The sequence below is a fragment of the Protomyctophum parallelum genome (genome assembly GCF_964188405.1).
Source record: "Protomyctophum parallelum genome assembly, chromosome: 16".
NCBI lineage: Eukaryota > Metazoa > Chordata > Actinopteri > Myctophiformes > Myctophidae > Protomyctophum > Protomyctophum parallelum.
Window position 1 is genome coordinate 30,388,064 of NC_139711.1, and position 27,632 is coordinate 30,415,695.

Genomic DNA, 27,632 nt, shown 5'->3' on the forward strand with positions numbered 1-27,632 from the left:
ATTTTTTTAATTACGTCTTGTCGTCTTTGGCACTCAGTGCAAAGACGTCAGGGTTACGGGATTACGTCCCTGGCACTTATCCTGTTAAGATGATTTCCTGTTTTGGGCTATATAGAAGAGTATATTTGTACGTCTCTAAATGTTATGATGAATTGAAAACGGTGGACCCTCTTGTAAACAAGTGTAATGCTATGGTGTCGGCCACTCACAGTTTTTGTATTGAGTTGTGTTTGAAATGTACTGTAATTCTACAAACTGTTAACACTTCAATCAATCAATCAAAAAATTTGAGAACCACTGAGCATTTTGTAAACTTTGTGTGAAACTGTTGTACCACAAAATAGGGCATTAATTGTTTTGGAGGAAAAAACAAACAAACAAAAAAACATTACAAGATTAGTATGGAGATATTAGGTTTCAGCCTGACAGTGACGATATTTAACAGGCTGGTCACATGGTGCATGCTGTGACAGTTTGAACAAGTAACAAAGTACATTTACTCATGTAACTCAAAAGTGTCACTCAAACATGTTTTATTAAAGCAATAAGCCACGAGAGGTCTCAGGTTACCGGGTATTTTACAATGGCTGGGAGGCGTAGGCAGACCCGACGCACAGCGGAGGGTCTTCTACCCTCCCAGCCATTGTAAAATACCCGGTAAGCTGGGGACACGAGTGGCTTTTGCTTTTCTAAAACGGTTACAAACATATAGCAATATTAACCTAATAAAACTATGAAATTCACAAAAGTAGCTACGCTTTGCGCCACCTGAGCGAGCCACATCACTTCCTTGTCTTGCTCGGCAAGTAGGCTATCATGCTATGTGATGGGAGAATAGCGCTTGATGTCTTTACGGGGCTGCCTGGAGCCACACATTCACAGTCATATGAGCCGGGCGGTGCTTAGACGCCCGCACGGCATGGCTTTGTAAGGCAATAAAGCGCTCTCCTTCCCCAGTACAGCTACAGAGCTGCGGAATCAGCTGGGAATTATATAAAGTGATTGAAGGTGTGGGTTATCGGTGAAATTTACAACGGTCACATGACGGTAACTAGCCAATCAAAATCAAGTATTGGGGGGGGGATTCAGAGTAAAAGCGGCCATGTCTTTCCGGCACCCCAGAGCTTCTATTTTGAAGGAATCCCGGCGCTGATTGTGTGTAATAGACCCTTTAAGGATTCATTTGGTTCCATTTGTACTCTCTTTGGAGTTAAATTAACGCAGAGGATTTTAGAGAGGTGTGCAGAGAGGGTTCAGTCATTGCTCAGTGGCTCTGTGGAGGCTCTGTAAAAAGTTCTGTCGAAGGTCCTCCACACTTTGGTTCCCCTCCGCAATCTCACTACCTCTTGGGTGAAAACCTTGTATGACCATGAACATAGCCGATCCTGCAAGCATGTAGATTGGCTATTTTCCCTACTTTTGAACCACACTCGAAGTACGGCATTAATTAACAGCAAAAAAAAGATGTCGGGCAGAAACCTCTTATCCCCATATTCTAACTTTTTGTGTTATTTCGTAAATTAACGCCCTACTTGATCATACTTACTACAGCGTCACACAAAAGCATCAAAAGCAGCAGATGTCCAAGCTCGAATTGTTAGCTTGTGGATCTGCTACTTTTGCCATTTTTTAATTTGAATCCTGAAAAGTAACAGTTTTGGAGGTTTTCACCTGACAGAGACGATAAGATGCTGAAAATATGCAGATACAAGGTTTCCGCCTGACACCACTTTGGGTTCCCTTCCCCTCAGGCGGCCGAGTAGGCAGCCTTTTCGTCTGAGTCGTCGGGGTCCTCACTGAGCGGCGAGCGGCAATCCAGCTGTTCCGTGCTGGACTCCAGTCCGATGCCGGACTCCTGGTCGCTGCCGTTGGAAAGGCTGGCGTCCGACATTTTGCTGCTCGAGTCCTGGGCGAAAATGAGCCGACCGTGGCTCTCTGGCGCGTCCTGCTGACAGGTGCTGGTGGTGGTGGTGTAGTCCTGTGGGGTGTTGGCTAGCAGCAGACCGTTGGAACACGGAGCAGGAGGAAGCAACGACATCTCTGCAGGAACCCCGGAGGAACCCAGCCTGGAAGCACTCTGAGGGCCTTTCTCCTGCTCCAGCCTGGAGATGTTCTGTCAATGAAATGAACCAACATAGGGTTGCGACAGTTAATCAAACTAATAAATTAAAAAATATTCCCCGCCAATGTAGTCGTTGCAAAAGGCAGCACAGCAGTCAAGATACAGTTTACATGGAGGTTCATTTGATCAAATGTAATTATGGTGATATTTGGTTTTGTTGACAGTGTTTCTGAAAGTGGGATCCGAAAGTGGGATTGAGGGGGTCCCATGGGGTCCCCACTCCCCGGCTAAATTAGTTAATATATCAAATCAGGCTAACTACTTTAAAAACCAATATATATTGGCTAATTGAAAATAGCAGACCTACTACCCTCCCAAAAAAAAAAAAAAAAGTTAGTGAACCTGCTCATGTGAGGCCAGCTGATCTTCCAGCTGCTGTGTCTCCTCTCGTATCGCCATCAGAAAGTCTTCCACAGACTGCCGGGGGTGCATCCCCGCGTCGAAGCGGTTGTACAGACCTCTCCAAAACCTATGCACACGCACGCACACACACACACACACACACACACACACACACACACACACACACACACACACAGCGAGAAGAGAAATACGTATTTCATATTATTGCTGTCAGGCAGAAATCTTGTATCTCTATATTTAATTTGTTCATGAATGAATGTCTGATTGTATAGTTTGTTGTATAATGCAAACAGTTTGAATGCCTCCAAACGGTTTCTTTAGGCAAATGAACAAAGGATTGGCTCAAATCCTTACAGACTACTTTCGAGTATGAAAACTCTTCCTCAGGCAGCAATATTTGCATTGGATTTTTGCCTCCTTGGGAACCCTAGGGGGCCTCTCCACTTTTTGGTGATAGTTCATCTTATGACAGCAGCAAGGTATAGCAAAAATAGATGATTTACGAGCTCACAAAATAGATTGTCTATGTTAATGTTTAAAAATGTTGAAAATGCTCTACTATGATGCGCCAAATAGGGATGCCATGCTGAAAGTGTGTCTGTGTGGGTTTTATAAATATTCAACCAATGAAAGGCATTAACAAGAGCAATTGGACATACAAGGTTTCCACCCGACAGCAATGATAAAATAAAATAGTAACATGTGGTGGTTGTGAGGACTCACTTAAAACAGTAGGGGGCAGTGGCGGGCCTCAGCACGCCTTGTGTCTGGCTGTGGTCGGGTCTGTACAGTGGACTGATGTATTCTGGGCGTTTGGACCACAGGTAGGACCACACAGAGTGGCTCTGCTCACGCACGCTGCTCAACAACACATATTACATGCAACGTCAAGTAGAAGAAAGAGGGGAAACACAGGTATCTGTTCTTCACACGTAAAGACACTGTAAACAGTATAAACATTATATATGGATATTATAAAAATATGCTTATTTTTATTTCAAGTGTGCAGTAGTCTACAGCACTGATTCTCAGAGTGGGGCCCGGGGAGGCGGGGTTCCATGGGGTGCCCTGCTAAATGAGGAACCGTTTAAACACTATTGACTACCCTATTTTATTTTCTGGCTATTTTCTTCTCTTACCCTCCCTTACCCTCATAATCTTTTCAAATTGGGGTCCGCAGCCAAATACATAATTTCAGAACCCTTGAAAAGAAAATGTTTGAGAACTAAAATATGCAAATTGGTCAATTAATTATTGACGACATGAACTTTCCACAGTTCACAGGAATGGTCACAGGTTTAAATCTCTCACCCCAGATGGATCCTCTCTCTCTGGTTGTTGCCGACAAAGTTTCCATACTGGCAGGAGTAGAGGTGATGGTGGATGGAGATGAGGAACCTCTCGTTGAACTCAAAGGCACAGGGGAACTGCTCCATCAGCTGCCACACACACTCCAGAAACTGATCCATGACGGGAGACACCTCCTTAGGGTCTCCGTCTAGGTGGCCGTACCTAGTACAAAATAAGGCACAACTGATTAAAACCAGGAAAACTGAAAGAGAATGCTAGCACCCTGTGGGCTCCAGTTGTAGGATTTTTTGAGCGGTGCAGCCGCTCCAATGCACAGCTTTGTGTGTATGTCCGTCTGTCCGTTTGAGCGTGGAATGTCCGTTTGAGCACGGAATATGCTCATATGATTGGACATCATGTTGTTGACATCATCAGACGTCCTCATTGTGATGAAAGGCACCACTCAGTTCACACGAGTGTGATTTTTTTTTTATTGCACCCGAGTGCTGCTGTGACGCTTCGGGTGGAAGGGCCTACAACTGGAGCCCACGTGTACAAGCATTCTCTTTTCATTTTCATGATATATGTTTTCGCTTAGCACCTGCCCAATTTTGGGTGTGGATGTGCATGTCTCTCCTGCCTTTATATAAAACCAAGAAAAGACAACACTTATGCCATATTACCATATCCAAAATCCCAGGCGATATCTAATCTCATGATATCGATATAATGCCAGTTCATTGTCCACCCTGAGATGTATGTGTTTACCTTGCTCTGCTAAATGCCTAAATTAAATAAATGAAGTTACAAAAACGGCACCCAATGGTAAATGGTGCATTTATATAGTGCCTTTATCCAAGGCACATAGATTGTACATTACATGCATTACATTCACCCATTCACACACATTCACACACCGGTGACAGCGGAAACCATGCAAGGCACCAACCAGCACATCGGGAGCAATTAGGGGTTCAGCGTCTTGCTCAAGGACACTTCGACACCAACTCTGGGGGAGCCCTGGTTCGAACTGACAACCTTGTGGTTACCATCTGGCCACTACACCCCTGAGCCACCGCCGCCCCAATGCCTCCCTGCTTGGCACTCATCGCTTGGATTAGGATTAAGTCTCTGTGGCATACCAGAGGAGTACACATCATGTCCATATAATGCCTGACCCTATTAAAAAGAAATAAAATAAAGACTCTAACCTGTGTGAGAACTTGTGTCCAAACGTGACCCAGTCCCTCTCGATGAGAACCTATGGGAGCAGAAACAATACAGTAAAAAATACTCTGTGTGAAGAAGACTCAAGTTTCATAGGAAACAACGTGAATGTGACTAGCATGAGAGTGGGCTACAGTCCACAGTCCATGCAGAACACACATCTCTGGGTGAACCTCTTCACCCCGGCCGTGCATGGGTCCATTCCTCCTGTGAACCTAGGGAAGACGATGTCTCCAGAACGCAGCGTTTGCTGTTCTGTCAGCTTTTATTCCCAGCAGCCAGGTGCCTCCTGGGCTGGCAGTGCTCCAGCCAGACACACAAAATCCTTCTGATCAAAGCAACAACAGCAAAGGACCCACTGAACTGGCAGTGGCTAAGGAGGTAGAGTGGTTGCTTGGGGATCCACTGTTGTTGTGTGAAAGAGTGTGTGAATGGATGGATATAATGCAAATTCAAAAGCACTTTGGATAAAGGCGCCATTTAACTACACCAACCACCACGCAGCTGAATGTGTCAACATCAATGTGACTGTGGGGTTGAACATTAAAACTGACCTGAAGAAACATGTATCCTTCCCAAGTTCCCATTAAGTATTTTGTTGTTGTTTTTCAAAAGCATAGGCTGTGAATGGCTACAGATATATGCTATATACTGTATGTAAGCGTCCATTTACAAATGTAATTCCATTTAATTTCCTTTTCTCTGGTTCTGTGTTTTATACATTCTCTATAGATTACTCTTTTTTTGCAGGCATTTTGCAGTCCTCTTGTCACCTAGGGCTTATTTTGACATTTTGAGCTCTTCCTGCATTGTAGAAGTGGACAGTATCTATCTATCATATAACTGTATGAATGTATTAAAGAAGGAGCTATAGGCTGAATCCACATCCTCTGCCTCATACACATTATTCCAATCCTGTAATAACAATTCATGTGGGAATTAATTTAGAGCACCTTCCGTTCTTGTGTCTAATATTGTGCTCAAGCAGTGTTTCCTGCAGGAAAAAGCTTTGGCATGGTGCTGGGCGCAGGCCGCAGGGGGGCCTTCTTGCGTCGAACATTTTGATTAATTAATTAATTAGATTCAATAATTAATGAATAAGATTAATAAATTAAGATTGATTTGTATTATTGCTCTTGTATTGCTATTGGAGACACTGGGGGGACACTGGGCAGGCACTGGGGAGGCACTGGGGAGACACTGGGGAGACACTCGGGAGGCACTCAGGGAGGCACTGGGGAGGCACTCGGGGGGGGACACTGGGGAGGCACTCAGGGGGACACTGGGGAGGCACTGAGTGGACACTGGGGAGGCACTGGGAAGGCACTGAGGGGACACTGGGGAGGCACTGGGAAGGCACTGAGGGGACACTGGGGAGGCACTGGGAAGGCACTGGGGAGGCACTGGGGAGACACTGGGGAGACACTGGGGAGCATGGGGAGGCACTCAGGGGGACACTGGGTAGGCACTGGGGAGGCACTCGGCTGGTCACTGGGGAGGCACTCAGGGGGACACTGGGGAGGCACTGGGAAGGCACTGGGGAGACACTGGGGAGGCACTGGGGAGACACTGGGGAGACACTGGGGAGCATGGGGAGGCACTCAGGGGGACACTGGGGAGCATGGGGAGGCACTCAGGGGGACACTGGGGAGGCACTGAGGGGACACTGGGGAGACACTGGGGAGGCACTGGGGAGACACTGGGGAGGCACTGGGGAGGCACTGGGGAGACACTGGGGAGGCACTCAGGGGGACACTGGGGAGGCACTGGGGGGACACTGGGGAGGCACTCAGGGGGACACTGGGGAGGCACTGGGGAAGCACTGAGGGGACACTGCAGGAGGCACTGGGAAGGCACTGGGGAGAAACTGCAGCCACTGGGGAGACATTGGGGAGCCACTGGGCAGGCACTGGGGAGGTACTGGACATTTCATATCACACACACACACCATGATTCACAAGCCCCCTCAAAAATAAAAATAAAATAAAAGGGGGGGCTTGGGTACCCCCTGGCTATGCGTCGCGTACCCCTAGGGGTCCGCGGACCCCACGTTGGGAACCGCTGCTCTAAGGCACCGTTTCCCAAACAAAAGTTAAAAAAATATAATGTTCTTTTCCTACATTTTTTTTTTTAATATATTTAAAAATATTTTTTTTAAATAAAAAAGGAAAATAATATCATACATATTAAAACAAACAATCAAACAAATATAATAAATTCAAAAATGTATTTTTTTTTATGACTAACAAGTAGTGAAAGCCGATCTACAAGCTCGCAATGACGAGAAGCAACGCGTTGTGTGCTATCTGCTATTTTCACTAGTTTGAGTCCTGGGCAAACGTCTAATCTTTTCACTTGGCACTAGACTGGGATCAACTCCTTTTACAGTTTTCTGATCCGGGCACTAACCGTTGCGTCAACAGGCAGGCGGAAAACATGGCGGAAACCAAAAGCGCCTGTGCTCCTCCAATTTCCTTTGGTATAATTGTTTCGTTTGGTATTATTTAACTACCGTATCTTTTATTCCAACACACTACTGGCGAGACTAGACTTCTCAATTTGGCATTCAGGTGAGACTTTCACTGCTTTGACTCCACCTCCAAGCTACGCCCTCCAACACACACACACACACACACAGCAGATGTGTAGCATACAGGTACATACCATAAATCCTTTGAGGGTCCGGTAGAATGGGTCCAGCAACACGCAGGCCACTGAACACACCTGAGCCGTACGATCCCATCCGTCTGAACAATGAACCAACACACTGACCCCCTCCTCTGCAACTGCCTACATACACACACACACACACACACACACACACACATGGTTGTGAGGCAAACTACACATTACTGTATGTATAAACAGTGGCCCACTTAATTACAAAACACCTAGATAAGTCAAATAAGAATCATGCAAGAGTGCTATTCTTAGACTTTTCTTCAGCTTTCAACACAATACAGTCTGATATACTAGTGTAAAAAATGGTACAGTTGGAACTGAATCCATACTTAATTCACTGGTATGCTTCTTTTCTTACTAACAGAGTACAGAGGGTGAAAGTGAACACAACCCTCTCATCAGCATTAACTACTAATGTTGGTGCTCCACAGGGTTGTGTGAGCTCAGCTGTACTTTTCACCCTATATACTGACAGCTGTCGTATTGAGGAATGCCTGTCTGAATGTCGCACTGACACACCAGACCAATACATTCTAAAATACTCAGATGATACAGTTTTGATTTCTCTCCTAGATAGTTCCAGTGATCCTGGACTGCACCAACACAGAGTAAATAAGGTGGTTGAATGGAGTGATAACAACGCTCTCATCATTAACACAAAAAAGACAGAATAGATTGTTTTTGGTGCACCACCAGAGATACACAGATCCCCCATTACTATTCATGGTGAACCGATCAACCAGGTATGTTCGTACAAATACCTAGGAGTAGTAATAGACCATCTATTGTCATGGAAAGATCAGATTGATTCAGTGTGTAAGAAAACAAAGCAAAGAATCTACTTCCTTCGCCGTCTAAGATCCTTCGGTGCTAGTAGACGGATTCTTCTTTTGTTTTTCACTTCTGTTATTATGAGTGTTCTTCAGTACTGTAGTACCACCTGGTATGGATGTTTGTCTGCAGCCCTAAAGTCACAACTGCTGCAACAACTGAACATTTGTTCAAAGATTGTTGGACAACAACTTCAGAAACTTTATACATCCACGTATGATAACAGCATCCTAAGGTTAGCAAGGAATATCACCTCTAATACTAAGCATGTGATGTATGGAGAATATAGGTTGCTACCTTCAGGAAGGAGATATGGTGTACCAGCATACAATAAAGTCAGACTAAAGAGGTCCTTTGTCCACCAGTCGACCTTGAGGCTTAATCAGGAGATGTAGTTGCCACAGGATAATCTAAGCGGTGGATATTGCTCATGTCTTTATGTATGTAAATTGTCTTGTTCTTTGTGTTTTGTATATGTGTTCTGCATACTTGGCTGCTGTGTCGCAAGACAAATTTCAGTGTGAACTGACAATAAAGTATTATATCATATCATATCATATCATATCCACAACTAGAACTGCACTCTGTCGAGTGCATACTTGCTTGTTGCACACTAGTAGGCCATAAATGGCCAACTAGTGCGCAAGCAGAGCGCGCATGTAATGTTTTCGCCCGCTGTAAACTGCCAAATCTCAGTATCTCTGTGAAGGAATGTTTGAAATGATTAATGTTTAGATGTAATTATTTGCTACCTACTATACATGTAAACATTTAGTATTAAGTATGATTCTAGTTTCTATCTATATAAGAAATACTGTTTTATCGTTGTAGATATATTCTGGATCCCTTTTTTTTTTTCAGAGAAAAATAAATCACTTATATGTGTTGAAAAAAAAAGGTATATAAACTGAATTAAAATATGTTATACAGTATACTTTTTCTGTAAACGGTGGAATCTCAATATCTCTGTGAAGGAACATTTGAAATGTGTAATTATTAGGTGTAACTATTTACTACCTATCTAATTTATGTATGTAAACGCCTATAAAAAAAAGTATATAAACTGAATTAAAATTTTAATTTTAATTTTAAATCTATTTCATGTTAGACTATAGTGATATTAATACTAAATCATGGTCAGAGTAATATGTGTCTCTAACTTCAATTTCTATAATAATACTTTCACATTTGTTAAAATATACATGATCTAAAATATTTCCGTAATCTGTAGTTGGATTTGTATTTAATTGTTTAAAGCCTAATTTTGACATGTAGGTCTTTATACTTCTTTCTATCTTAGTATTATGGTCTTCATTGAAATCTCCTATTATCAAAATTGCAGAAGTCGGAGATGATATATACTGTACCATGTATTCGAGAAATGTGTTTAATTTTGAAAGCTCTGTTTTAGGTGATCTGTACATAAGAATGATATATAGATTTTTATCTTTTACATGTATACATATATGTTCTACTTTCTCTAATATCCTGCTTTCAGTTGGAATTTCTTCAATGGAAATATCTTCTTTTATAGCAAACATAACTCCCCCACCTATATCTTTTTCTCTATATCTTTTCCTCATCCGCAGAAAAACATCAAATCTGTGCCCGTATTGCTGGATCAATGATGACGAAATGACCATATTTCTTACGTCATCATTTAGAGCTAGTCATACACGTATTTCTTACGTCATCATTTAGAGCTAGTCATACATCAAATCTGTACCCATATTGCTGGACCAATGATGACGAAATGACCATATTTCTTACATACACACCACGTACTCTAGTCCCAGCAGATCAGGCACAATTTGGTAAATTATTTTTTTATTGATTATGTATATAGTATACGTATGACTAGCTCTAAATGATGACGTAAGAAATATATATAGTATACTGTATAAAGTGTGTAGTTGTAAGTTGATTAGCGGTATTCTGTGGTCACTTTGGTCCAAAAACCGTGACAGCCGTTCCGCCATTTCAGGACCCCCCCAGAAAAACATCAAATCTGTGCCCGTATTGCTGGACCAATGATGACGAAATGACCATATTTCTTACGTCATCATTTAGAGCTAGTCATACACGTATTTCTTACGTCATCATTTAGAGCTAGTCATACACATACACACACATTTGAGGCTTACGCAGAAAAACATCAAATCTGTGTCCGTATTGCTGGATCAATGATGACGAAATGACCATATTTCTTACGTCATCATTTAGAGCTAGTCATACACGTATTTCTTACGTCATCATTTAGAGCTAGTCATACATCAAATCTGTGCCCGTATTGCTGGACCAATGATGACGAAATGACCATATTTCTTACATACACACCACGTACTCTGGTCCCAGCAGATCAGGCACAATTTGGTAAATTATTTTTTATTGATTATGTATATAGTATACGTATGACTAGCTCTAAATGATGACGTAAGAAATATATATAGTATATATATAGTATATAGGCATATACTATATATGTATACATATATACTCTATACTCTATACTGTATAAAGTGTGTAGTTGTAAGTTGATTAGCGGTATTCTGTGGTCACTTTGGTCCAAAAACCGTGACAGCCGTTCCGCCATTTCAGGACCCCCCCAGAAAAACATCAAATCTGTGCCCGTATTGCTGGACCAATGATGACGAAATGACCATATTTCTTACGTCATCATTTAGAGCTAGTCATACACGTATGTGTATGACTAGCTCTAAATGATGACGTAAGAAATACGTGTATGACTAGCTCTAAATGATGACGTAAGAAATATGGTCATTTCGTCATCATTGGTCCAGCAATACGGGCACAGATTTGATGTTTTTCTGGGGGGGTCCTGAAATGGCGGAACGGCTGTCACGACAAATGGACCAGGCCGATCACATTACTTGCGCGCTCTGCTTGCGCAAGTAATAAGGCGAGGACAGGCCTGTCCAAATCCATTTCTGCCTGGCCAAAATCCATACACTGAGAAAAAATCACACCCGTGTGAACTGAGTGGTGCAACTCCCCTCTCCCCCTGCCCATCTCTCTCGCTCTGTGTAATTAGCAGGCAACAGTGCAACACTATCTCTCTCTCTCTCTCTCTGTTTTTGGCACAACAGCGCCACTTTTGCCCCTACTGGCAAAATTCCATTCTCTAATTATGTAGACTTCTTGTAAATTATGTAATGCAGATGTTTAACAATGATTTAACTGTTGAGAGCGTAAAATTAAAATAAATGGAGACGTCCATTTGGTTTCATTTTACACTCTCAAAAGTTAAAGAACTAATAAGGGTTCATTTGGTTACAAACTCTCCATCATTTAGCTGGGGACCACCTGGAACCCCCGCAAGGGCCACTGGTGGTCCCCGGACCACTGGTTGAAAACCACTGCTTTAGACCACTCGATACAAGGTTTCTGCCCGACAGCGCCGATATGAATATAATATTGCGTTCTGTTCCTTCCTGGGCAGACAGGAGGATTATGGTCCAGACGTTACCTTAGCGATGAAGATGCCAGCGTCCAGGACGGCTTTGATGTGCCGCAGCCAACCAGAGCTCTCTAGACCCTCCAGGAAGTCTGACATAGAGGGGGACCGCAGCGCGCACACTGCATCATACACACACACACACACACACACACACACACACACACACACACACACGTACACACACACACACACACACACACACACACACATCTCTCAAAACGGGTAAACTCCATTTCTCCTTTGTGCATATAATGTTTTATATAAGTTGATGGTGTGTATTATTGTATTATTTTTATGCTATGTTGATGAATTGAATACATAGGAGTAGGACCAATGGAAACAAGTCCCCAACCAGGACTATTTTGTGTTATCCTATTAGCCTAATGTCTGACTGTACCTTGTGCTGTTTACATTTCTGACTAATAAAGTAGTCAATACATCAAACACAGACATTTGTATTACTATACATGTGAGGGTAAGAGGAAAAGTGGGCACCTCAATGTAAAATTGGCTATTTATTTCATGGTCCAACGTAGCCTAGCTATATATGATTAGAACATGATCAGACATTAATGTCTAATATTTGTACAATTGTTACAGCTACAAAACCTGTATATTATCCACCATTATGCTACCATATATACTGTCATAGTACTGAAGAAAACCTGGAGACTTGACATTCAGTAGGCTAATAGGGTCTTATGATCAAATAAGAACATTATCATGCGTAAAATCAAAATCTAACACTTGTGAGTACAAGTCTTGCCACGGACACATGTGTACGGACATATTGATGACCCCTGGGTTAAATTCAGTTGTTCATCGCTCCCATGACCAAAGTAACCCCCTTGTACAAAAAAGGGAGTAAATTAGAACCCGGCAACTACCGCCCTATTTCTATTCTAAGCTCCATCTCGAAAGTGATGGAAAAAAATAGTCTATGAACAGGTTGAAAAGTATCTTGCCACTAATAAATTGCTGTACGAGTTCCAATCTGGTTTCAGAACATCCCACTCCACTGACACATGCCTCCTCTATTTGAGCGACCACATCAAACACGAGGTGGACGCTGGAAAATACTGCGGCATGGTCATGCTGGACCTCCAAAAGGCTTTTGACACCGTGAACCACTCCATACTGATTAACAAGCTTAAAGCTATTGGTTTTGATAGCACATCAGTGAGCTGGATGCAATCCTACCTGGAGGGGAGAGAACAGATGGTGGAGGTGAACGGAACACTGTCCCCTCCCCTCCCAGTGAGCTGTGGCGTCCCACAAGGAAGCATACTAGCCTTTACTGTTCCTAATATATGTTAACGACATGACTTCAGCTTGTGACTGCAGCTTGTTCCTGTTCGCAGATGACTCAGCACTGCTGGTCTCGGACAGGAACAAACTGCAGGTTGAAAAGACCCTCAGCTCTGAACTCGGTAGAATCTGCACCTGGCTCGCTGATAACAAACTATCCTTACACCTGGGAAAAACTGAATCCATCCTCTTCGGATCAAATAGTAATCTCAGCAAGGCAGATGGCTTCTTGGTTAGAGTGGGTGACAATATTATCACACGAAAAGATCAAATTACCTACCTAGGTTCCATCCTGGAGGCCAATCTTTCCGGTGATAAGATGGCCACCAACGTAATCAAAAAAGTCAATCAAAGAACAAGATTCCTTTACAGGATCTCCTCACTGGTCAGCAAAAACACCTTGAAGACCTTAACAGGAGCCCTCGTACAAGGTTTCTTTGACTATGCATCCACCTCTTGGTACCACAGCACCTCAAAGGCCCTTAAAACAAGGCTCCAGACCTCCCAAAACAAACTGGTCAGGCTCCTACTTGGCCTCACCCCCCGAACCCACCTCACCCCTGCCCACTTTGACTGGCTGGGATGGCTTAGGGTCGACGACAGAGTACAGCATCTTGCAATGGGTCTGGTCCACAAGATTCGATACACCACCAAGATACCCATGTACCTGTCTAAATACTTCCTTAATGTAAACGAAGTCCACACCCACAACACCAGAGGGAGTGCAACAAACCATGTACAACCCAGATTCGGCACAAACAAGGGACAAAATTATTTTCGCTCCTATGCCACCAAAATGTGGAACGCCCTACCAACAGTCATTAAGACATGTGAATCCCTTGACTCCTTCAAAACCGCTCTCAAAGGGCACCTACGGATGGCTGCAATTCGAAACTGGCCTCTGTAAAATCTGAATCCCCCCCACCCCCCCCACCCCATTTTCCCTCACTGTATATTGTATCTTTTCCCTTTTTTGCTTCCCATATGATGAATTTAGCTACATAGAAATGTCTATTTGTATGTCTCTAAATGTTTGTATGTCTTTAAATGTTTGGATGAATTGAACAATGTGGACCCTGTTGTAAACAAGTGTAATGCTTAATTGGGTCGTCCACTCACAGTTGACAGTCTTTGTATTGAGTTTGTGCTTAAAATGTACTGTAAATTCTACAAACTGTTAATAAATATTTCAATCAATCAATCAAGAGAGAGAATAGTGGTAGAAGGAGAGCAGAGGAGCGTACGCATGTGAAAGCAGGTACAGTACACGCATGATATTTAAAACGTTAGTATCATATTGTCTCTGTCGGGTGGAAATCCCATATTCTACTATACTTGTGGGGACATTTGGCCGTCAGTATGAAAATACAAGCACATGCACGAACACACACACAAACCACAACACAGCTGTCTGTTTCAACCAGCAGGAAACAACGTTTTATTAAAACGCCACATTCCATACCACTTGAACCCTAGCGCAGTGGTTCTCAAACGTTTTCATGCCAATGACCCCCACATTAATTGCCACGGACCCCCATCTGAAAAGGTTTTGTGCCAGGGACCCCCAGAAGATTTGTGTTAAAAAATAAAAAAATAAATCTATATTTTTTCAAACAATTTCAAGATTTTTCAAAACTGTTCCAGAAATGCCAGAATTCAAACCCAACTGAAAAACCAACAGTGTCATATACATCTACAAGGCCTATATTAACGCATTTTGTAGGGGGGTTCCTGGAATTGCCCAAAGGACCCCCAAGGTTCAAAGTTTGCGGCGAAGATATTTAGCATAGAGTGAAAATGAGAGGGGGGACCCTATTGTACAGCCCTGGGGCACTCCGGTCAAAGTGGTTTAAGTGCAGGAATTTGTGCAATAGAGAACAAAAGAAATGTAGCTCACAGTTATACCTCAAAATAGACAACAACATCTGCATTAGATTTAATATACTGCTAACTTGATGTTAATATTGGAATATTTAGCAACACAAACCTTAGAATCCCTATTCTGGGGTGAGCATTATGTAAAAGATCCGATATGCAAAAGGTTGTTGACCGGATATTTTCAGTAAAGAAATGTGGTGGTCCATGGCTGGGGGACCGTGGTCATTTTGGGCATGTCATTATAGGAGGTATGCCAATACATAGGTATGTATTAATTTCTAAAACTTTCTAAAATACCAAAAATAACAGATCTATAATCTCACAGCTGACCGATTTACTTGTAGATCATGTATTTTGCCCTTGGGCGCGCTCCTGGGGGTCTGGATGTTACGGGCACCCCCCGGGGACCCCCACACGGTAACTCTGTCATTTCTTGACCGTTTCGGACGCGGGGCGCCGGAACTGGGCTGGCACGTGCCCTGGGCACGTTCCTGTGGGTCTGGAAATTCCGGGGACCACTCTATCAATCTATCTATCTATCTATCTATCTATCTATCTATCTATCTATCTATCTATCTATCTATCTATCTATCTATCTATAGCCTGTCTGTCTGTTTTTTCTATGTATTTTGTTAAGAGGATGTTAAACCCAAGAAATCACTTTGGCGTTTCCATTGGGGCTAACTTCCATTCATATGAGGAAATCGTGTTAAAATGCGATCTATAAAATAAAAATCGCCTGGCGCAATCTGCCTGCCTCTAACAGCGAAAGAGAGAAAGGCATATAATAGCTATTAACATCAGTGCGTTAAAATGGAATAACTATAAAGAACAGATTATGCGTTTATGTAATGTCGCGATCTGCCTGCCTGCCTCTTAACAGGGCTGCCTGTCAGCCTGTCGCTCAAGACAGCCGCGGGCCTGTGTTTCGGCTCAAGGGCCACACCTCCATGTGCTTTTGCGGTGCGGTTAGAAAGCAAGCTTCGCAGACCCCCATTGTAAGAAACGGCTTATGTTAGCATTAGTTCACGCTGTTTTTCTTTCACCAGAAACGTTGTGCGTGATGCGATGAAAAGTCACAAATCAGATCTGACCATCGGATGGATGATGATCACCACGGACAGCGCTCGTAGTTTCAGAGATAACAGCCAAAGAAGATCTTACTTTGAATGGGACCCTATAGGATGCACACGCACGTCTCCTGGTGCTGGGGGTGACGAAGGCTTTGCCTAGCAACCGGGTCAGTGTTAAAAGTAGATTTTCATATTGATAAAGTACATTAATTGACCGAGAATTCCTTCAAAAGCAGAGACCAGTTGGATTTTAATTGACGGAATACTCCGTCAAAGGCAGCTAAAAATGGTTCATAATAAAATATTAAATAAGACATTATCTTTTCCATACTGATAAGTGACAACATACATTAAAAGCAGGAAAGCATCTGTGTCATTTTAGATTTTAGCAATATACTGCAGGCCCTAGGCTGAATATTGCACATTGGTTGGCTATTCAAAAGTAGCAGATATACAAGCTCATATATCTGCTGTTTTCGAAAACCGTGAACATTTGTGCAAATCGTTTCATATATATATTTTTTAACTAAAATCTTTGCTTCTGGGGGTTCCTGGAACAAAATAGTTTCAGAAGGGGGTCCGTGACTAAATACATATAATTTGGGGGGTGTTTGACATGGAAACGTTTGAGATCTAGTGATATAGCAACATGCATATAGAAGACACATGTTTGAACATTTTTTAATATTTTTGATAATTTTCACAAACACAAATGGTCTCTTCTGGGGGTCGGTCCCAGAAGAGATTTCTCAAATGGGGGTCTGCGGCCAAATATATATAAATGTGAAAAAGGTTTGAGAACTGCTGTTTTCTACACACTGCTGTTAAACTAACACTGGGGTTTCACTGTGTGTCAGATGAGTCAATAAGTGAGCCATGTGACAGCAGGTGAGCGAGTTCATTCAACCTTTGGTTTTAAAACAACTTGTGGGAAATTGTTCTTTTAACCACTTAAACCCTGTATACTTAGCTGACTGGAGTGCCCCTGAGCTCTATACAAGACAGGGGGTCTTGTATAGAGCCCCGTTTCTGCGCTACACTAAATTATCTTGGCCAAAGATTGCAAGCTCACAGTGAGCTTGTAGATCGGCTGAGTGAGTTTGAGCTAATCCTGCTGAAAGAGAGAGAGAGAGAGAGAGAGAGAGAGAGAGAGAGAGAGAGAGAGAGAGAGAGAGAGAGAGAGAGAGAGCTCTGGTGGTCTCTGGGGTTTTAAACTAGTGGTTCTCAAAATGGGGACCCCCAGAGGTCCTTCAGGGGGTCCCCAGCTAAATGAGGAACAGTTCAACCACCTCAACCCAAAGCAGGAATCCAGGTTGAAAGAGATTACTTTCACTATAATGTCACCAGCTAGAAGGTAATCCAATGAGAGAGCGTATCAGAATAATTATTCAGATCAGAGGTTTCTCTGTCCCCACCTACAATAATAATAAGGTTTAATGTTTAAGGTGTTTAAATGTCATTATTGAAATTATGTATCAATACAAGTTGTGTGTTATATTTTGTTTAAGTTTAATTGATGGATTTATTTTGTTTTCAGTGTGTTCATGGCTGTTTTTCATTGGGTTCTCTCCCCATTCATTCCCTTTGTTGCCGAATGCAGCCAATGAGGTAAATTGAGTTGTTGAAGTTTATTTGTTTATTTGTTTATTTAAGTTTATGATTTTGGTTTGCTTAAGTATTTTTGTTCTGATTGTTATTTTTTGTGTCTTCACCAGTTTTACATTGTGCCCTGTTGACGCTGTTTGCATTGATAAAGCTACCAGTAACCAACTGTGTCGTTAATGAAGGCAGTGACACATAGGATCACAAGTCCAAGGACTCCTTGAACTTGTGATCCAATGTAGTTAGTATTAGTCACAAGGTCTTGTCATTTTTCATTGGTTAAATATTAACCGATATATATTATAAATTTGATTTGATGAAGTAGGGCATTAATTTACGGGAAAAACGTAAAAGGTTGAAATATGGAGGTTTCCGCCCAACAGCTTGCGCTGCGAAGGGGGCAGGGAGTTATCGCAAGTCCAGCTCTTCATTCTCTCCACATCCCATCACCATTCTCACGCCCTCCGTCCCTCTTTGGGGGGACGAGGTCCTGGATCGTCCAACTCCAGGAAACCAAAATAATTCCTAAATGAGGTCCAGATGGATTCAAAGTAATCCTAGAGAACGCATCCCTCCTGCATGTTACTCAGAAAGTCTCCTGTGGGAGACCCCTGGTCCAGGGACGTGCAGCACTGTGTTGGCTCATATGAACACCACAGGGGTGCGGTGTCAATAAGCAGTGGGCATTAGGGCTAAAAGTACTGTATCTATTATATTCTATGCGAATATTCTATCAATTACTTTGACGAATAATCAAGTATTCCTTTGACAATTTAATTTGTCTTATTTTGTATATATCAAATAATCAACATGGAAAGATTCTAGCAGATTTTTGAGGGGCGCTAGCCCCTCCTATATCCAGCTTTTGGTGTGTGTCCACAAACTTTGTCCTAAACAAACATAAAATTCCCATTGACAATGAATGGAGAATTTACATCATAGTGTCTGAGCAATGTCTATTTTACCTCATGATGATGTACAATGATAAGAGCGCACCTCACTTCACACAGGTGTGATCTTTTATAATCAACTAAATCGATTAGTTGGATTCACCACTTTGACATCCAACGGTGTTGCACAAATGCATCTCGGTAGATCCGCCCACCAACATCCAGAATCTTTTAACATCGATAATTAATTATTCTTCATAATTGCAAAGATTTGATTATCTTTACAGAAAAGATGATTTATAGAGTGATGCCAGATTTTTCGGTCCGACACCGATCCTGATTTTGGAGAGTGGAACACAAACCCACTGAGCTGATGCTAAGGAGGCAACCCCGTGATGTAAGGCACCAGCTCGCCTGTGAGCAGAGAGTGTAAGGCACCAGCTCGCTTATTGGCAGCAGATAGTGGTTAAGTGTCTTGCTCAAGGACACTTAGGAGCCGAGGATCGAACACGATTTGAACAGGGAACCTTCTGATTCCAAGACGGCCAATCTGTCTCCGGAGCCAGTGCCATAAACAGCACATAGAAATGTCTACATGATAACGTGAGTGTGGGATGATTCTGAATTGTTCATTACCTTCTAGCATCTTCTGTTGACTGTTCCTCATCACATGAATGTTCTCGATGCCAATGAACTGAAACTTGATGTTGGAATAATTGTCTTCGTTCTCATAGCCCTTTCCTGCGGCTCGGTTCGCCATGGCATTGAGCTAGAAAGACAGTATAGGTTACATTATGATATATGATTCATACATCACTAATATTACTCTTTTAGCACGAAAACAAACGCATACAAAACAGATGCTGCCAACATAAAAAAACCTGGTACAGCTTTTTTTCTCCCTTTGTTCACAGATGCAGTTTCTTCCTAATGCAAAACATTTCTATATTTATTTAGTAAGTAAGTAAGTACGTTTTAATGATATACTGATATTTGTGATATTATATAGTCAGTTGGTTTACGTTTGTTTCTGTGCTTACAGAGCCGTTTCACCAATCACCACAACGTATAAAGTATGTCAATGGGGAGACTATGGTTTGAATATCATTAATCAACGGAGCAAGTATTGAAGATATCTCCCAATATTTAAGCTGCATCGTGTCAAGGTAACTACACAACCCAAACCTCTACCAAACCTCTACCTTTTCGTTTTAACTACATTATCTTTACATAATATCAACCCCTTTTCCACTAGCATGAAAGCAGGATGTTTTTGAAGGTTCTTGTTGCGAGCGGAGGAGCAAGCCCAGCTGTCTGCCGGTAAATATAACGCACCTGAACATACAGCTTTATGGTACAGTAACACGTGTGTGTGTTTGTGTGTGTGTGTGTGTGTGTGTGTGTGTGTGTGTGTGTGTGTGTGTGTTTCATAAAGGCCATGGGTTGGGGTCTCACCTTGGGCCTGGTGTTTTTCTAAAGGCCATGGGTTGGGGTCTCACCTTGGGCCTGGTGTTTTTCTAAAGGCCATGGGTTGGGGTCTCACCTTGGGCCTGGTGTTTTTCTAAAGGCCATGGGTTGGGGTCTCACCTTGGGTCTGGTGTCCACCACATACATGAACTGGCTGCGGGGGTTGGAACTCACTATGGCCTCCAGCAGCTGCTCGTCCTCCAGGCAGCGAGCGCTGAAACCCGACAGAGGCTGGCTGCTGCGGCAGATGGCGGCCTGGGGATGGAAGGGAGTGTGGGAGTAGTTTAAGAACAAAAATCTATACTGACATTTTTTATCGTTGCTGTCGGGCAGAAAGCTCCGCCTATCTCCAAATTCAAAATTTTGTGTTTTCTTTTTCATAAAGAAACACTTGTTTCTTTATTGTTGTCAAAACATTTCGTGATAAGATTTTGTTTGTATTTGTGCTGCCATGGGGATGTGGGGGGGGGGGGAATATATGTCAATTGTTTTGAAAATACTTCTTTGTAAAGAAAATCAATAAACATATGTTTAAAAAAAAAAAAGAGACACTTCACCCTTTTTGCAAAAAAATATATGTTAATGACGTTTACAAGATTTAGAACACTTTCCTGGGGGTCTTTATGTGTGTAATATGTGGATTTAGATATTTTAGATTTTTGCAGTGTCCATGAAGTAAGTGAGCCCAGTGTCTATGACATCATTGACACTGCTAAAATCTAAACTATCTAAAACCACATATTACACACATAAAAACCCCAGGAAATAATTAACATGTATTTTTTGGCAAAAAGGGTGAAGTGTCCCTTTAAAAAATTAATGTCATGGCCTACATTATCATCCTACAGCACAACAGCCTCAAAAATAGAAGATCTATTTTGGAATTTGAATTCTCAAAAGTAAGAGATTTGGACACCCGACAGAGACGTGATAATGACATGCACAAAATAGGAAAGCCAGGTTGAAAGTGGGTAACGAACGTATGATTGCTGACGGGAAAATGTGTCTCTAACACGAGTGTCTCTATGAATTGAATTGAGAGGTGGAGAAATTATGCATACAGTAAGATAACTGAATTTGAGGTTAAATGCAAATTAGCAACTGTCATCCTGTATCGTAACTGTGGTACTACATGACAATGAGAGAATTTACGAAATAATCAATGAATTCTCCCCACAGGATCAATAAAGGGCTATCTATGTGTCTATTTAAGTGTTAATTGCTGTATTCCTTAGGGTGTTGTTTGTATTGTTTTGCGGGGGTCTTTTATTGCAGTGGTTCTCAAGGATTTCTTGGCAAATGGACAGGTCAAATTAAACTTCCATTTTAAGTTGTATGTGATCCTATTTCATGTACTTTGGACCTTAGTAAATCTACTTGACATTAGTAAATCTTTGTATTGGCATTAATAAATTGGAAGCTTCATGGCTCACAAAATGTGGAACATTACATTACAGTCCAAACTGCAGACTCAACCATTTCTTCAGATTCCACATCACTCAATAGCCCTTTTGTTTATCAGTTTTGTTTTTCTTGACCACAAACATTAAGAATGTTATTGGTAAAGCATGATATATGTTCATATATGTACAGATTGTTAATTAGATAGCATATTGTTTAGACAGATGCTAGGTTCATTGTTTAGCTGGTAGCCTTTCTTGAGGCAATACACTTCTCTGACTGCACTCGTATGCTCTGGATAAGATGCCAACATTTTAAATTGTTAGTACAGTAGTGCCGTTTACACTGAAATAATAAAATAATAATAAAGTCTGGGATCATTGGTGCCTCTGGATTTAGATGTCAAAGTTGATCAACATTTTAATCGTTCCTTTCAGCAGACATGATGACCGGGGATGACGTGACCTTCATGTGATTCCCCCCTTTTGGCTTATAAAAATAGATCTGAGCTCATTTGCACATAGTGACGGTGACCCCATGACCCCGTGAACCCTCAGCCCTGGGAAGATGACCTCACACGCATAAAACATGATTTGTGTCACATGATGGAATCGCACATAAATAAATAAATATATGTTTAGGACACTACAAAACCAAAGTGCAGTAACTACGCAAAGAATCAAACTGATTTAAAAAAAGAAATAGCTTTAAAGAGTTTCAAGGGACTGAACCCCCAACTGCTCCAGTGGAGCTGCTCAGTAGCCAACAGTATAAGACGGTGGTTGTACTAGGCAGATACTTTGATGTGTGCAGTGGTGTCATGCTCGTAGAACGCAGTACCACACCGTGGTATCAGTAATTTTTTGACGTGCACGCGCAGGGACAGAACGGAACGGTGCATGTGCGTGCACGCTAGAACGCGTCTCCCTAGATTCAAGAGAAAACGCACCTAATCAACCTCGCGTCACCAGACTCTCCAAGACGCACCAAGTACCCAGTGGTCTAGGTTTACTGGCGCCCCCCCTCCCCATTTTCACGCTGTGTCAACAACTTTGTCAAGTACCATGCCGAATCGAATGGCTACTACTTTGCATAACAACAGCTTTAACTGTTTATACCTGAGCGCAAGAACAGATTCATTTGTCCAAGCTCCAAAGCAAACTTTTTAGTTTCGCTAATGTGCAGTAAAGATGTTTGTCTGACTACTTTTGTTTGTGTCTAAAACTCTCATACACTTAACAATAGGCTTAGGCTATATCAGCTGTTCTGTGTGCATGCTGCGATGTGCACATGCACGAGCATGCACGTGTGTGCGCACGTGACGTCATTATAACGCCGTGGTACCAGTAAAAAAAACACCATGACACCACTGGATGTGTGTCTGTGTGAGTGTGAACTTAAAGCAGGGTGTTCCTGAAAAAAGATAATCCATTCTCAGCGAACAAAGCAAATTAAAGGTAAAAAACAAACAAAAAACATAACTAAATCTGAAAAGAACACATGTGTTTGTCTGAGAGCAACTTTCGGCCTTGGGGTCCTTGGGAAGAAATTCTGTGCCAAGTCAGACCAACACTAGTATAACTACTGACCGCGTACTGTACAGAAATGTAGTGTGCATAGTACCAGACCATTCTAATGAATATAGGCAGATATGCCTTTTCTCAGAAGGATTAGTAAGGATTCTTAGCTGCTTGTTCCTTGTGTTGTCATTCTCAATATGTGAAAGAAAGTGTATTTGTTTTCAAAGTACCTCTTCAAACCTGGTTACATTTGGCTACACTGCAATTTGAACACAATACAATTTATTGAACTGTAAATGTATTAGCAATGCGGTGCATGCATGTTTTTTCTTTTAAAGGGCTATACAAATTGTTGTAATATAATGCATTTGTACTGCATGTGACATTGTTATCTTACGTTCCAAATATTTGGACACCCCTGGTTTTAACACTTTTAACCTTTTCTCTATATGGCAGAGGGATAATGATGATGACAAACTGTGAAGAACTAACGTGATTCTCCTTGCAGTAGTACGCCAGCGCAGGGAAGCGGCCTCTGCTTCGAAACTTAGAACTCCCCACAATGACCGGGGGTGTGGCTGATTTGGGCACGTACACCTCAGCTGGGTACGTGTCGCTCACCTGGGAAAACAACACACCATAGATGGAAAAAAACACATTAATTTGGAGCAGGGGTCTTCAACGTTTTTCAGACCAAGAACCCCTTACATACCCCACTACATATTGTACATAAATTGTGTAGAATTGACTAAATAGATTTCATAGTTGGCTTCATACTTGTTTGACAGACCTTTAACCACTTAAAGCCTCAATACTTAATAGTAAGTAAACTTGACCTCTGGCTCTGCCCGACACATATCAGCCATTTTACTTTGATTTACAACATCTGTCTGCAATTATGCAGCTATCTGATGTGTTTGGATTTGTAACCTTTTTTAAAGGTTTGGGGCGAGCGACTGTGGCTCAGGAGGTAAAACAGGTCGTCCAATGATCCATGGGTCGGCGGTTCGAATACCGGCTCCTCCTGTCTACATGTCGAAGTGTCCTTGGACAAGACACTGAACCCCAAATTGCTCCCGATGTGCTGGTTGGTACCTTGCATGGATTCCGCCGCAATCGGTGTATGAATGTGTGTGTGAATGTAAAGCACCTTGGATAAAGGCGCTATATAAATGCACCATTTACCATTTACCAAAAGAGTAAAAAAAACTTTCCCTCAATTAAAGACAATTCCAACAAATTTCAAAAGTATTGAAAATCTAATAATTCCCATAAATAATTGAAAACGTTTAAGAAGTAGTGAAAATGCCAGATCCACAAGCTCGCAGCGTGAAGCGACGCATGGTGAGCTTGTAGATCTGCTATTTTCACTAGTTTGGGTCCCAGGGAAACATCTAATTTCTCTTTTGGGTCTTGACTCTTGAGCTAAAAAGGCTTTAATCAACCCAGCCTCTGTGAGTTGCAGGTGGTACTGACTTTGTACTCTCGGTTGACAGCAGAGAGCTTCCACAGAGAGTTTGGCAGTCCCATCCTGCTGTAATCAGCCTTGACGTTCACCAAATCCCACTGCAGTCTCCTGTCCTCCTGCTCAGCATTAGGGTTGTAGGAGAAGCAATACAGCTCCTCGTAGCTCTCTGCAAGAAATACACAATGCTGCTTATTAAAATGTTAACAGACTGATAGATACCTGACTGTAGACGCTTTTGGTTCTTGTAAAGTGAAAAAAAAAAAACTTATACCAAACATGTGTACAGTATAATATCAACACAAATGTTTTACTCTTATATAGCTGACTAGCTGTACACAATATAGGACACTAAAGAAGAACCTTGAACTCTTTTTTGCTTTTTGTTTTATGTTCCTACAGAATCTATTGTTGAACCTTGTGTACTGCTGCTATCCTATAGGCAGGGCGCCTTCGAGAAAATATCTTGTATCTCAACAGGATTTGACCTGTATAAAAGTAATTAAAAAATATATAAATGACACTGATTTTATAAACTTTTTTACTTGTATTGTATCTTCCTCTTTGAACTCTTCTTTTAACTGCAATGTTGAGCGCTCACACAAAGAATAATTGACTGACTGACTGACTGACTGACTGACTGACTGACTGACTGACTGAGTGTGGATCTGTCATGAACAGGACAAGGAGTCACCTGGCTGGGACAGTCGCTGTAGCGACGCTTCGATGTCGTGACAGTCTCTCTCTTGGGGGATGACAAAATGGATGAGCTGGAAGTTCTTGCAGTGGATGACGAGCGGACATCCTGACGCTGTGATTGGCTGCTTCTCCACACTAGACACCAAGCTGTGAAGCACCTGACACAAAGAGAGAACCAACATAAACTGAACCCAACCGACCTTCAACTCTGTATGCTTGCCAAGAGAAACTTTATAAAGCGTGTTTTTCCACTTAGTTTAAGGTAGGGCCTAGGGGGATTGGGTTTGTTTGGGGGTTAGGCTTGGAGCCCAACCAATGGCAATTATTTTAGTCTTTGACTTAGATACGTACTCTTATTAACAATGTTTTGACTGATATTTTGTGAATCAATTCGAAAAACTTGGATTTGATTCGAGTTTCTATTTAAAACAAATAAAGGTAGAGATAAGGTAGAGATAAAGGTAGAGACTCTTTGATAGATAAATATTTATATCAAGTCCCTCTGTCCCTGACCGAGATTGTGTGCGTGTGACTGACGCACGCGCAAGCATGCGTGCGTGTGTGTGTTTATTTTCGTACCCAGGTTTCGTTGCGGCTCTCAGAAGAGCTGTGGTTTTCTACGTAGATGCTGTGCGTGGCTGTCAGGTACAAAGTCCCAACACTGGACTTCCTGGGAGACACCCGATCCACCAGTTTGACATTCTCCACCTGCCACAGACAGAGAGACAGACAGAGATAATTCAGTTATTCACAACCATTTTCATTTCATGGACTCCCAAGTTTGATATGCATCAGGCCACGTACAGACCCCTGGGGTATAGGGTTAGGGTTAGGGTTAGCAGGGGTTTGAGATCATCGAGGTGAGCTGGCAGGGCCCCTGCCCTTTTGGAACCGTAAGGATAAATTTGGTTCCATTTTGTATAGGCCTACAGAGTTACAGTCCCCATAGCTACAGTCCCCACACAGTTACTATGGTTACAGACCCGAAAGGGTCCTTCATTCGGGCCTCTCGTACAAAGGGTGTCGCTCGCCGAAAATAGCGCATTTACAAGCTCACAACAACGCGTCGCTTGTGTAAATCGGATATTTTCGCAGTATAAAGGGCAAAAATCATTCTTAACACATACATACAAGTCGTTCAGAATGAGGAACTAGAATGCCTACGTGGCCGCTGGCTACACGGCCAGATTAACAAATCACAATGTATTATAATTATACAAATAAAGTATTTAGCCATTAAAAAAAAACTATGTTATAAAATCGCAATGTATAGTCATACAATGTAATCACTGCGGTGTGTTACCTTCGGGATGCGGATGTGCTCCATCTCCAGATGAAATCAGAAAATCCCTTTACGGGTTTTGGAGGCTTTATCGATCTGTCTGATTAAACAGCTTTCGTTTAGATGTTGTCATCCAGGTAGCAGGCTACTGATGCATGCATGGTGTAGATTATAAGGCCTATATATCATAATAAACAGATGTTTATTCCTGCAATGAAACGCAGGTCGTGATAATAATATTTATTCCTGGGCCTGTCTCTACCATGCAACCTGCTGGGCTGGCTGCATTTCATGGTCCTAGAGCCCGTTCGCTACTGACTGACTGACTGACTGGCTCACAGCACTGGACGGACCATGGGCTAGAGCAGGGGTAGGCAACCTTTGGCACTGGTGCCAACCTTGGCACAAAGGAGGGTGATCACTGGCACACTGGCATAAAAAAACAAACAATTACCGGTAAATAAACAATAAAAAAAAAGTAGTCAAATAAATGAATTCACTCATATTTGTATGTAAATTACATCCTGCACATCATTCTACATTCATTAAAACTCTGAACTCTGACTGGGGGAGGGAGATAGGAAGGCCTATGCTCTGAGTCTAATGATTATAACAATGTGAAATCAAAACAACAATCAACAATCAAAACATGTTGGAATTGTGCTGTGGTGGCATTAAAGTGACACACGGACTATCCAGAAACTAAAAACATGGCACTTTGTTTCAAAAAGGTTGCAGACCCCTGGGCTAGAGCAGTGGTTACCAAAGTGGGGTCCTTGAGGCTTGCATGGTTTCATCTGGATTCGGGTTCATGGAAACGCCCCCCAGCCACTGGGTTAGTTTTACTCACTCAGAGAGTTGTCTGTCAGAGTGTTTGTAGTTTGTAGTACACTCTCAGAGTTAAATTAAGAGATAAATGCCATTCAATAGGGGGCCGTAGCCTAATTCAGGTCAAACCGTGGGCCCTAGAGCCGTACAAATCTTCTCTTTTGGGGTCCCTGGCATATATTTTCCAATGGGGGGTCCGCTCTGCAGGCTAATGAGTATCATTTTA

General features: G+C 42.2%; 1 protein-coding gene across 2 annotated transcripts; it reads right to left on the reverse strand.

The window, feature by feature from the left end:
• Positions 1–343: 343 nt before the first annotated feature.
• Positions 344–26,848, reverse strand: mtmr7a (myotubularin related protein 7a). Of its 2 annotated transcripts, XR_014570444.1 has the most exons (15): positions 26,600–26,848; positions 25,876–26,004; positions 25,292–25,454; positions 24,609–24,766; positions 23,625–23,753; positions 20,332–20,466; positions 19,381–19,513; positions 12,003–12,112; positions 7,667–7,792; positions 4,987–5,036; positions 3,797–3,997; positions 3,209–3,343; positions 2,465–2,591; positions 1,533–2,113; positions 344–1,499 (listed from the first exon to the last, which is right to left on the reverse strand). XR_014570444.1 is itself a non-coding variant. In XM_083785300.1 (14 exons), the coding sequence occupies exons 1-14, from the start codon at positions 26,621–26,623 to the stop codon at positions 1,748–1,750; spliced, it is 1,986 nt and encodes a 661-aa protein (XP_083641426.1). In that variant the 5' UTR covers positions 26,624–26,848; the 3' UTR covers positions 344–1,747. The 2 variants fall into 2 exon arrangements, 1 of the variants encoding a protein (XP_083641426.1); XM_083785300.1 differs by having other exon boundaries at positions 344–2,113.
• Positions 26,849–27,632: the final 784 nt, after the last annotated feature.

What these genes read in the sequence shown, in the direction of transcription:
- mtmr7a (XM_083785300.1), bottom strand. Translation starts at nt 26,623, where the DNA reads ATGGAGCACATCCGCATCCCGAAG. An exon ending in AGAGCCGCAACGAAACCTGG is followed by an intron (nt 25,455 to 25,875) that starts GTACGAAAATAA and finishes TCTTTGTGTCAG; the next exon opens with GTGCTTCACAGCTTGGTGTC. An exon ending in GGACACAAGTTCTCACACAG is followed by an intron (nt 3,998 to 4,986) that starts GTTAGAGTCTTT and finishes ATTTTGTACTAG; the next exon opens with GTACGGCCACCTAGACGGAG.